The 12,798-nt window shown below is 32.9% G+C and overlaps 1 protein-coding gene across 1 annotated transcript; it reads left to right on the top strand.

Moving 5' to 3' along the window:
* Positions 1–1,426: 1,426 nt before the first annotated feature.
* LOC143043744 (uncharacterized) lies at positions 1,427–12,014 on the top strand. Its single transcript, XM_076215925.1, has 4 exons — positions 1,427–1,553; positions 4,584–4,651; positions 10,787–10,895; positions 11,939–12,014. The coding sequence occupies exons 1-4, from the start codon at positions 1,471–1,473 to the stop codon at positions 12,012–12,014; spliced, it is 336 nt and encodes a 111-aa protein (XP_076072040.1). The 5' UTR covers positions 1,427–1,470.
* The last annotated feature ends 784 nt before the right edge of the window (positions 12,015–12,798 follow it).

Raw genomic sequence — 12,798 nt, 5'->3', positions numbered from 1 at the left:
ACTGAATAAATGCCATGCTGAAACTATTTACAATACCGTATTTAGATATGTTTGGAAGCTTGTAAATGATAACTTCACTTATGTGTCTTATCTGCAAACAAACAATGACTTATATAACACATTTTAGCATCGTTTATTTACATTTCCGTGTGGTAATGATTTTCAGTTTCACAAGCGTGTTTTCCCCGTAAAATGCTTCTATTCTGACGTCATCGTTCTATGACGTCGGGTAGCTCATTCATAAAAAAGAATATGACGTGGAAATACGATCGAAATAGTACAAGCATTAATTCATATTTTACCATGGTTGTGTACTCAAAGCGTTTGTAGGACGTCATAATAGAATTTATAATAATTTTACTGCTTGGTATTTGTTATTCATGCCAATAAATATTGTATACACAGCCAACACAATATATATTTTTGGTAAATAATCTTCTTAGGTTTGAAAGTTTGCATTTCAATATATTTAAAAACAAGAATGCAGTAAAGGTATAAAATGAAACCATTAACAGCACAAACATAGTTGATTCAAGACGTTACTACACACAAATAGTAAAATCACAAAAATACTGAACTCGGAAAATCTAATCGGAAAGTCCATAATCACATGGCAAAATCCAATGACAAAACACACAAAAAACGAATGGACAAGAACTGTCATATTCCTGACTTGGTACAGACATTTTCAAATGTCGAAAATGGTGGATTGAACCTGGTTTTATAGCGCTAAACCTCTAACTTATATGACAGTCGTTCAAATTTAATAATCCTGATAATGAACAAAACAAACAGACACCATAGGTAAAAATGTTACAAATAAAGGTAAAAAGTATAATTCAGAAGGTCACATTCGTGGAAAGGGAACGGGATTGTAGTTACGACATGAGAAACATTTTTGATATCATCTATATAACAGACATTCCATTACGGTAAACCAAATCAACTCTTTTGTCGTAAAGTTTTGTTTTCAACCGACCCTCAAAAGTCAATATTTAGATATAAAACGTAATCAAGTGGCAAAATCAAGTGCTCAAACACATCAAACGAATGGATGACAGCAGTCATATTCCTGAACTGTAAAAAATGGTGGTTGAAACCTGGTTTTATAGCGCTAAACCTCTCACTTTGATGACAGTCTCATCAAATTCCGTTATATTTACAATTATGCGTGAACTAAACAGACGTAACAAATAATATTGTCAAAATAATCCTCGTCAAGTAAACCTATAACGTATTCGTCACATGATAAATATTAACTAGAATCTGCAACAAAGATATCGAATTAATTCATTATATAATTTCGATATTCTATATACTATTAACAAGTTTCAATACAAGTCTGATCGTTGTATGGTTTGTATTTTATATACACATATATACATGTATAGCATAACTACATATTGAGTGTTTTTGTATAAAAGTTTCCGTTTTGTAAGATAATGTCATTGTCACTGTTTCCTCATTAGCATGGATTATGGAGATTTATTTTTTGTTTGGATATTGTATTTGACTTTGACAAATGCAACACCAGCTGCAATTTGTTTTAGAAGGTAAGTAATTAAAACACTTCATATAAAATCGAATACAGGTAATGATAGTCAATATATCTATAATGTAACTTTGCTGATTATTTGAAAACAAATCATTGATTGTGCAGTCCCATATTGTTCAATGTGTTATCACCAAATCATCATTTTGTTATCAACATTTCTTGTTAGTATGAACACATATCAGAAAACCAAAACTTGATATACAAAACGTGTGCACTATGATATTGTACACCAAAGCTTATTGTTTGGATATAAATTAATAATGGTTTAATTTTTTGATACGAAATCGAAAGATATACATTTCGAAATAGAAAAGTTAATGAGAAGAATGACATTCTAATCCGCAACATTCATAGACAATGTAGTGCATTGACTTGACATATAAGGATGAGGCTTAGAAACAGGGAAATGAGAGGCTCTGCCAAGCTTTTTCCCAGTTTCGGGCCGAATCCTTATATCGTTGATATGTCAAGTCAATACACTATTATTGTCTTTATCATGTTTATACTGCAATTTAAAAAGAAAACATTTTCAATAGTTGTTTAATGTGGTAATGTTATTATTTGATTTTAATATTTGGAAACTTCCCCATTATAGAAAAGGCCTCATATCATGCAGTCGGAGAAATATACAACACAATGAAATGTACATTATCTGTTGAAACCCACAATCGATTGTGAACGAATTTGTTTGAGAATAGTCTAAAATATTACCAATAAGCATATAACATAATGATGTATAGTGTGCAAACTAAACAAATTTAAATTGCAAAATAAATAAGTTTGAGTCATTGTATACATTGGAAACAAGAACAGGTTGAAAAGGTCGTATGAATAATTAATTATACTTTCGGCAATTTCTATTTAAATATTCATGCGAAAAAGTGATATCGGGTCAGTGACTGTTAATGACATAGAAATATACGGTCAACGCATTTTGACTGCTCAAATAGAATGAGCGCAGTATAAATAAACATACATTTTATAATATTTCATGGTATTGAGTTTTACTTCCTATGAGGACGAAAGAGCAATTATGCGAAATATTGTTATTCTAACGTTTCCATTTGTAATGCAGACAAATCACAAACAGGAAAAGAAGTACAGTAAAAGAAACATATTGTGTATTAAATTATATTTCTTTTGATAAAAGCTTTTATTGATACGGACATTCTTTTCACTATGGAGAGACGACTAGACACGTATATTTTAGACCCGCCGGCCTATATTATATGCAGTCGTTATCCGTCGTAGTCCAATATTTTTCGCATTGTTTTGGACGATTTTATTTGGTTAAATGTCATATCCACACAGTTTGGTCATTTTTAAAAATATGGAGCGTCCTAGCTGTGAGTGGTAATATTTCATGTGATAGAAGAATGCAGGAATCACGGATTGAAAATCAATATTTTGATAACAATGTTTTAAACCAAAGATAAAGTGAAAGTCGTAAGTTGAACACGATTTGCAAGTTATTCAAGTGCATAATATGCATAAGATCTTTTGGTCTTTTAGTCGAGATTCATTTTTCACAATCTTTCATTTTTTTCTGTAGTGTTTTGCGGATTTCTCTATATTGACGTTGTTTAACGAATTTGAAGTTTTCAATTTCTTTCAAGTTATGTGTTTAAATGTCATAGTTGTACATGTTGTAAATACAACGGAATGTGTTGCGACTTTCATACAGGTCAGAGGTTAAGCGCTTTAAAACCAGGTTAAATCAAACATTAAAATTGAGAATGGAAATGGGGAATGTGTCAAAGAGACAACAACCCGCCCAAATAAAAAACAACAGCAGAAGGTCACCAACAGGTCTTCAATGTAGCGAGAAATTCCTGCACCCGGACGCGTCCTTCAGCTAGCCCCTAAACAAATATATACTAGTCCAGTGATAATAAACGCCATACTAATTTCCAAATTGTACACAAGAAACTAAAATTAAAATAATACAAGACTAACAAAGGCCAGAGGCTCCGGACAAAAATGCGGCGGAGTTAAACATGTTTGTGAGATCTCAACCCTCCCCCTATACCTCTAACCAATGTAGTAAAGTAAACGCATTACAATACGCACATTGAAATTCAGTTCAAGAGAAATCCGAGTCTGATGTCAGAAGATGTAACCAAAGAAAATAAACAAAATGACAATAATACATAAATAACAACAGACTACTAGCAGTTAACTGACATGCCAGCTCCAGACTTCAACTAAACTGACTGAAATATTATGATTTCATCATATGAACCTCAGGCACAATCCTTCCCGTTAGGGGTTTAGTATCATACCATCATAAAATTGTCTACCTTTGACAATACTTTACCAAGTCAAGAATATAACAATTTTTGTCTTTTCGTTTGAAGTGTTTTATTAATTGATTTTGCCATTTGATTAGAGACTTTTCGTTTTGAGTTTTTCTCGGATTTCATTATTTTTGTAATTTTTTTTTGTTGCATAATGCCTGGCTATTCTGTATCTTTTTCAAGATATATCGTTTGTTTTGTAATTCCCGAACTGTTTTGTTAACCACAAGACAAACCTGAAAGATGTAATTTAGCGGTGTCACTGGTTTTCAACCTCAGAATAATCTCTGAATCCGTGTGATTTGTATTTGTTAGGTTATAAATATTTTGTATTTAATTAAAAGATATGTTTAACCATTGATACATCCCAAAAGTAGGAAACGTGACAGATATACATTGTAAAATGTCTGCACATTAACAACACATCATCAGTCTGAAAAACAAATTATAAGGTCATGCACAGTCGTTTTGTCAATTTGCAAGTGTAGAGTTAAACAAACAAGTACTCAACAGCCTGAGCATTGGTCATTTAGATCGTTAATGACATCAATCGAATGTTATGAAAAGAACTGAATTTACCGCAGTTAATTACATTCAACATTGACTAAAAAACACTAAAATGATTCAAAAAATTATAAATTAGTCTTAAAGTCATGCTACGATCAAAATGTCCGTCTTGCAACAACACTTATTACTAGTGTCTGTGTCCTAATGTCTTTTGTTTGTTTTAGAAACTCAAATAATGTGTTAAAAGAGTATTGCTGTGATAATTATGAACTTAAGCACGGCGTTTGCATTAGTAAGTATGTCACTTTTATATGATATGCTTGTTAAACATTACAATACAATGATTTACTAAATCCTTGATTGACTGATTGTTGATGATTAACGCCACTTTCAGCTGTATTATAGTTATCCTAGTCAATTAACATAGGGGCCAATCGTATCTGCCTAGTGCAGTATCTATCCAATCGAGCTAGAGATAAAGGATACTACAGATACAGTTAAGTCGGCCTCATATCTTGACTTACATCTAGAAATTGACAATGAGAGACGGTTGAAAACAAAACTTTACGACAAAAGAGATGATTTCAGCTTTCCAATTGTGAACTTTCCATTTCTAAGTAGCAACATTCAAGCAGCACCTGCATACGGGGTATATATCTCCCAATTGATACGATATTCCCGTGCTTGCATTTCCTATCATGATTTTCTTGATTGAGGGTTGCTGCTCACAAGGAAGCTATTAAACCAAGAGTTCCAAATGGTGAAGTTGAAATCATCCCTTCGTAAATTTTACGGACGCCATCACGAGTTGGTTGACCGTTATGGAATAACCGTATCACAAATGATATCGGATATGTTCCTTACGTCGTAACTACAATCCCCTTCCCTTTCCTGAATGTGACCTACCGAATTAGAATATTTACTGGATTTGTTATCACATAAGAAACACAACGGGTACCGCATGTGGAGCAGGATCTGCTTACCCTTCCGGAGCACCTGAGATCACCCCTAGTTTTTTGGTGGGGTTCGTGTTGTTTATTCTTTAGTTTTCTATGTTGTGTCGTGTGTGCTGTTGTTTGTTTGTCTTTTTCATTTTTAGCCATGGTGTTGTCAGTTTTAGATTTATGAGTTTGACTGTCCCTTTGGTATCTTTCGTCCCTCTTTTCAAACTCTCGATCTCAGTGTTGACAAATTAGTGATAAATAGAAATGAACTACCTAGACCACTTCTAAATAGTTTTCTTGTTTTTCGAAATACGAATGTTTTTCTACCACAGCAATAAATTACCTCAGCTGTTTTGGCAAAGTATTTCGGAATTCCTGGTTCTCGATGCTCTTTAATCGACCTGTTCAACATTTTTGATTTTAGCATTTCTAATTGGGCTTCTATAGAGGAAACACGCGTCTGGCGTATACACAGTTTTGATTCATGGTACTTATGGTGAGCTTTTAAGCCCTCAGTATAATAAATATTCATTATTGGTATCGCAATAATGTCTGTTTGTTTTGTTCACGACTCGTGGTTAATATAATGGAATTCGATGCGAATGTCAGACAAGTAAGAGGTTGTATTAGCTAGACAACCAGGTTCAATCCACCATTTTCTACATATAAAAATGCATGTACCAAGTCAGGAATGGGACAGTTGCTATCATTTGTTTGATGTGTTTGATCTTTTGATTTTGACATTTGATTAGGGAACTTTCCTCTGAGTTCAGTGTTTTTGTGATTATATTTTTTTCTAAATTGGTGAAGGTATAGTATCGTATAGCGGTTTATTTTCACGGGTGTAAATTTCGCGATTTTCATTGAAGAAGGTATACGAAATATTTTGGCGGTTATTATTTTGGCGATTAAAAACTTTTATTCATACCTTTGTATGTACACCTTTAATTTAACGGATTTTTTTTGGCGATTGGGTTCTATCAGCGAAAATAAGCGAACATTTGCACCCCGCAAAAAAAAAACCCCGCTATCCGGTATTTACGGGTATACATTTCTTGGTATTTCTTAGTGTTTTCATTTGGATACTTATTTATTGAATAGGCGTATCTGTCTGATTTTTGTTTTTGATATACTTGCCACCGGTACCTTATCCGTAGAAAATTGGGAATTTTACTAGGACGCGTCAGTTGTCCGCGAAAGACTGTCTCTTATGACATTGTCACATCTGCAAATTTATTCCTGACGTCGACGGTAAAACTTGAAAAGCGTCGTATTTTATTTAAGTTATATCGTAGCTCTACTGGAACAGTTTTTGAGTAAGTAAAATTTAGTAAGTGTGGATACTGTAAACGTGCATGTACTTAATGCATTGATTGATATATGCAATCATCGTTTTTAAATCTCAGCAGTATTATTTTACTTATCATATTGAAAAAGGAACTGTTCATTTGTGGAATACAGACTGAATCCGAATTTGATATATGAAGCTGTGAATCGCCTCATGTTTAAAAGGAACTTAACTAAATAAAAACTAATTATCAAATAACTTTACACGTCAGTTTACATACGTAAGAATAATCGACACATGACATAGAAAAACAATCATTAATAAAGCTTATACTTAAGATTTACCTTAGACGTGACTATCGAGAAAGGCTTAACACATGGTTCTTCCAATAACAAGACTGTCTGAATTATGTAAAAAGAAATATTTTTCGGAGGGACGAAAGGAAGTTAGCAGGATTCTTTAACTTCACTTCCCGCTATAAAGATGAAATTATTGAAAAATGTGGTCACTATGTTGATCGCATCGAACTTGATAAAAACTACACTATATACACATGATACAGTTAAGTCTGTATCAGATCTGGTCTTACTTTTGGAAATTGACAATGAAGGTCCGTTGAAAATAAAACTTAACGATCAAAGCGACGTTCTCAGCTTCCTAAGTTTGAACTTTCTATTTCCATATAGCAACATTCCAGTAACGACTGCATACGTAATATATATATATATAATATGCTATTCAGGACTTTAGAGTTGGCCAAGAGTTGATAAGAGTTCAAGGTGGAAAAGTTGAAATCATCTCTTCGTACATGTTATAGACGCCATCAAGAGTTTGTTGATCTTTAAAGTAGAAAGTAAAATCACAAAAATACTGAACTCAGAGGAAAATCAATTTGAAAAGTCCATAATCACATGGCAAAATCAAAAAACAAAACGCATCAAAAACGAATGGACAAGAACTGTCATATTCCTGACTTGGTACAGGCATTTTCAAATGTAGAAAATGGTGGATTAAACCTGGTTCTATAGCGCTAACCCTCTCACTTTAATAACAGTCTCGTCAAATTCCGCTACATTTACATGATGCGTTAAATAAACAGTCACAATTAATAAAATAGTCAAAATATGGGTACATCAGTCATCATCGTATAACAACTTAACAGGACACAAAAACATCTACTATCTACGAACACATGGATTGATTTGAGTGTCTGACGTCAGAAAAATTATATACGTCACATAAATGTGTCGTTCAATGTGCATACAATAGTTATCAGAAGTACCAGGATTATAAACAATTTAAAAAATTACATAGGCAATGTACGCATACAGGGTTAAAAAATCAAAAGTATGTAAGAATAAATTACAGAAATAGACCAGATTCAAACCAGTCCAAAAGTTATACATAGAATTTATGAGAATCCAAAACTTTTAAAAGGGAACAATTTAACAGGACACAAAAACATATCTACGAACACATGGATTGATTTGAGTGTCTGACGTCAGAAAAATTATATACGTGACATAAATTTGTCGTTCAATGTGAATACAAACAATTTAAAAATTTTAATAGGCAATGTACGCATACAGGGTTAAAAAATCAAAAGTATGTAAGAATAAATTACAGAAATAGACCGAGATTCAAACTAGTCCAAAAGTTATACATAGAATTTATGAGAATCCAAAAATTGTTTATTCCACTACGCCATTGATTGATTTTGACGTTTGTGGTTCAACATATATAGTAATTCATAATAGAAATATATCATAATGACATATGACATATTATAGACAAATATCATACTGACGGGATCTTTTAAAGTACAGAGTCACGTTATAAGCACAAAAGAAATACAAAGAGTCACATATACAAAACAAATCACAAAAAAATGAAAGCCAATACAAACACATTGACGAGATGTATAAGTACCGAGCCACGTCAAACGGATATCACATAAAACCATTCAACAGTACAAGTAATCTTAATAATAGAACAAAAACAAATAAAAGAACAATAAAACATGTTGTTAAGATGATACACAACATCAGTACGCAGAATCTATACATCAAGACCATCGTGTATTATTTGAGAAGTTGATACGGAATATTTATCAACAAGGTCTTGGTACCTTCCGATGAACTTTTTTAGAAAAAGGACGAGACGTTCTTTGACATACCCCTGGTTCATCAACTTTCTACTCAGACACTGATGACGTTTTACAAAGTCTGAGTAGGAGCTGCAAGCTCTTGAATATCGAATAAGTTGAGAAATATATATCCCATACGCAGGTGAAGTTGGTATATTGCTACTAAGGTGGGGGAAATTTATAATTTCGAAATTAAAATCGTCTCGTTTGTCATAGATTCTGGTACTGAGATGACTGTGTAAGTCAAATTCGAGATATAAGTCTAAAAATGAGGCGGAGGAAGCCGTGTCTGTTGTTTCTTTAATCTCGAGTTCTGGGGGATATATTAATGGAACCCAATCAGAAAAGTTCGGATTGTTTAAGGAAAGAACATCATCAATATATCTGAAAGTGAAATTAAATAATCTGGCTTCTTTGATCCTCTTGTTTTTGACAAGTGTCTGGAGGAACTCTGATTCATATGAAAATAAGAAGAGGTCGGCAAGAAGAGGCGCACAGTTTGTTCCCATAGGAATGCCGACAACTTGTTGGAAAAGTCTACCTCCAAACTCAACAAATATGTTGTCGATAAGAAACTCCAGCATACTGACTACTTGTTCTTCTGTGTAGCATGATTTACCTTTTTGTTTGTCACTATTAACGAAATATGCTTTATGAAATCCCAAAGTAATAAATTTATAGCGTATGCTACCATTTTTATGTTGAAAGGCATTGTGGATAATTTCTTTTAGGCGATTTTTCAATTTTACATGGGGAATGGTGGTATACAGGGTTGAAAAATCAAAAGTTTTGATGGAACTTATTTCAGAAAGAGACCGAGATTTGAAATTGTCTAGAAGTTCTTTAGAATTTTTAAGAATCCACATATGGTTAATACCACTACGCGAGTAAACAGTTTCACAGTATTTCTGAAGACCCTCTTTCACTGCAGACAGAATTTTAGTCAATCTAATAGACAATTCTTTGGTGGAACATGAAGATGAGCCAGCAATGTACCGTTGTTTGTACGGCATTTTATGAAGCTTTGGTATCCAATACAAAGTATACTGCTGTTCAAAAGTAAAATAAATCGATGAGAGAACATAAATCAGAATAAGAGTAGATCCGGTAAGGGCCGATTTTGGCCTCAAATTTCAGGTTCATCTTTCGAAAGATTTTTGGCACTTTGTCTATTTCAATTGATTCAATTAATTTATGTGAAAGATTTTTACTGATTTAGTCATTAAAACCCCTCCGCTTCAAGCTTAAATATGAAAAATCTATCAAATATGCCAAATAAACGTCACTTTTCAGATGTTTTTTGGTCAAAAAATGAAAGCGGCCGCATCCGTGTTCATCCTCACCCTTTATATATGTTATGTATTATCATCAAATATAAATTACATTTCAATATTATGAATGAACACGAATGCGGCCACTTTCAATTAAGACGGAAACCGTCTAAAATTTAACTAAAATGCTAAAATTGTGAAGATTTCAGTAATTTAGCATGACTTAATTATGCTAGTACCCGATATTTATGCATTGAATTGTCAAAAACAGTCCATATTTATGTAGCAGAAGCATTCTAATTTCCAGTTAATAACTTAAAGAATTCATTTTCACAATTAGGTTAAACTGCTATTTTTTGGGACCAAAAAGGGGTCTTACTGAACCTAGCCCTTTATGAAATATCGGTTCCTCATATGACAACGGATATGTTCCAATTGTCGTCATTACAATCATGTACCCTTTCCCACGTATGTGGACTACTGAATAAGACTTATCACCGGTTTTCAACTAACATGAGCAAAACGACGGCTGCCAAATGTCGAGCAGAATGTTGACCATTCCGGGTCACCTGAGTTCCCCCTAATTAGGTTTTGGTGCGGTTCGTTTCGCTTAGTCTTATCTTTTCTTTGTTGTGTTTTGCGTACTGTTGTTTGTCTGCCTGTCTTTTTTTGTTGTCAATTCATTTTAATTCGGCATATGCATTTGAATGTTCCCTTTGTATGTTTTGCCTCTCTTTTTAAATCAGCTTCTTAAACCTAACCCATTTATTTATTTAAGAATGTGAAATAGGAACTACGTCCATTGATGGCAATGGGTGTGCACTCTGTCCAAATATGACATATGGTGAAAGATGCTCTAATGATTGCAAATGTTCTTCGATGGAAAGGTATGTTGAGGAGATATATTGATGATGCTAGATTATATAAAGTTACATAGATATAGGAAGATGTGGTGTGAGTGCCAATGAGACAACTCTCCATACAAATAACAATTTAAAAAGTAAACCATTATAGGTTAAAGTACGGCCTTCAACACGGAGCCTTAGCTCACACCGAACAACAAGCTATAAAGGGCCCCAAAATTACTAGTGTAAAACCATTCAAACGGGAAAACCAACGGTCTAATCTATATTAACAAAACGAGAAACGAGAAACACGTATATATTACATAAACAAACGACAACTACTGTACATCAGATTCCTGACTTAGGACAGGTGCAAACATTTGCAGCGGGATTAAACGTTTTAATGGATCCAAACCTTCTCCCTTTTTCTGAAACAATAGCATAACATCACAACAAAGAAAAACATACGATAAAATATCAATTGGCAGACTTAACTCAATCAAAAAACGTATGATTATACAATATATTTAGATGTTGAATAGTACATGACGTAAATTTGATTGTCCAAGATGTGTATACACAATTGTGATATTAACCTTCAGTTTTAAGATATCACATTTAAAAAAAAACGTCGTAGTACAACCACTTATATTGGACATTTGGATTGTCAACTAATGTTGTACCATGTATGAAAAAATAATAAGAAAGAGAAATCATAAAGGAGGGCACTAAAAATCATTAGTCCGATAAGGTCAACCAATAATATGGCAACTTTACAACTTACATGTAACTTATATCATTACTAGGATTGCATAGCAATAGTTATCAAAGGTACCAGAATTAAAATTAGTATGCCAGACTTATATAAAAACAGAAGCAGAGTGGAGATTTGGTATGTATGTCGATGAGACAACTACTTATCAGAGATAAATGCCCTATTGTTTGAACAAGAGACAAGAAAAGAAAATAATCAACAAAACATAATACCTACATTCAGCACAAATAACTAGCTTCTGAATTTACTGAAACGAATCTTGTTTATATGATCAGATTATTACACTTATATCACAAATCATTCAATTCAGATGTCACAAGAAACATGGTTGTATCGACACGAATATTAAAGAAACATGGATTCAAACAACAACCGAAAGTAAATAGTATATAGTTATAGTAATATTGTTTGTTTGTATATATTTCAATTGCAAAATATTGATCAAATAAATAAAAAAGAAAAAAAAATACAAAACAAATACATTGAAGGTTAACATCTAACACAGTGATACATTTGTTATTCACTAGATGATCACAAATTACGCCTTCAACGATGTCAATGACATCCATTGAATATTTGGAGTGTTTACATAATGATGTTGATATGTGATTCCCAAATACAAAACAGGATATTGTAAAGTAAAACCCATAAAAATCATATCATGAGTCAGAATCAGTATTCATGAATACAAAATTCTGCACCCTATTCGAATGTGCTTGTGTTTAGATTGTTTAACATATTTAAACCATTAATCAATCAAGGCACATCTTGTTTAATTTAAAGATAACTCTAGTATCAGGATTTCAACCACAAAGTCAACCGGCAAATCACAGAATTTTGATGAAAAAAGAAGTAAGTTATTTGTGTTATAGGAATTGCCCGTTTACTTAATAATAATTTATATGCATTATCTTGTATGCATTTGAAAACCGTGTATTTCCGAACGAATATGTTATTACATATTCAAAGTTCTCCGTCACGCAGTACAAGGATGCCCTAATTAAACTTTCATGTTCTATGTTCAGTGGACCTTGAAATTAAGGTCAAAACTCTTATCTTGCATCAAAATTAGAAAGATCATTTCAAAGGGAACATGTGTACTAAGTTTCAAGGTGATGGAACACCAAATTCGTCAAAAACTACATTGACAAAAACTTTAACCAAAGAATA

The sequence above is a fragment of the Mytilus galloprovincialis genome, chromosome 8 (genome assembly GCF_965363235.1).
Source record: "Mytilus galloprovincialis chromosome 8, xbMytGall1.hap1.1, whole genome shotgun sequence".
Taxonomy (NCBI): Eukaryota; Metazoa; Mollusca; class Bivalvia; order Mytilida; family Mytilidae; genus Mytilus; species Mytilus galloprovincialis.
The sequence above is the reverse complement of the archived record's forward strand: the minus strand, read 5'-3'. Positions and strand labels throughout refer to the sequence as shown.

Coding starts and splice junctions, on each gene's coding strand:
- LOC143043744 (XM_076215925.1), top strand. CDS start 1,471: ATGGATTATGGAGATTTATTTTTTGTTTGGATATTGTATTTGACTTTG. Junction 1,554..4,583: donor GCTGCAATTTGTTTTAGAAG/GTAAGTAATTAA, acceptor TGTTTGTTTTAG/AAACTCAAATAATGTGTTAA. Junction 10,896..11,938: donor AAATGTTCTTCGATGGAAAG/GTATGTTGAGGA, acceptor CATTCAATTCAG/ATGTCACAAGAAACATGGTT.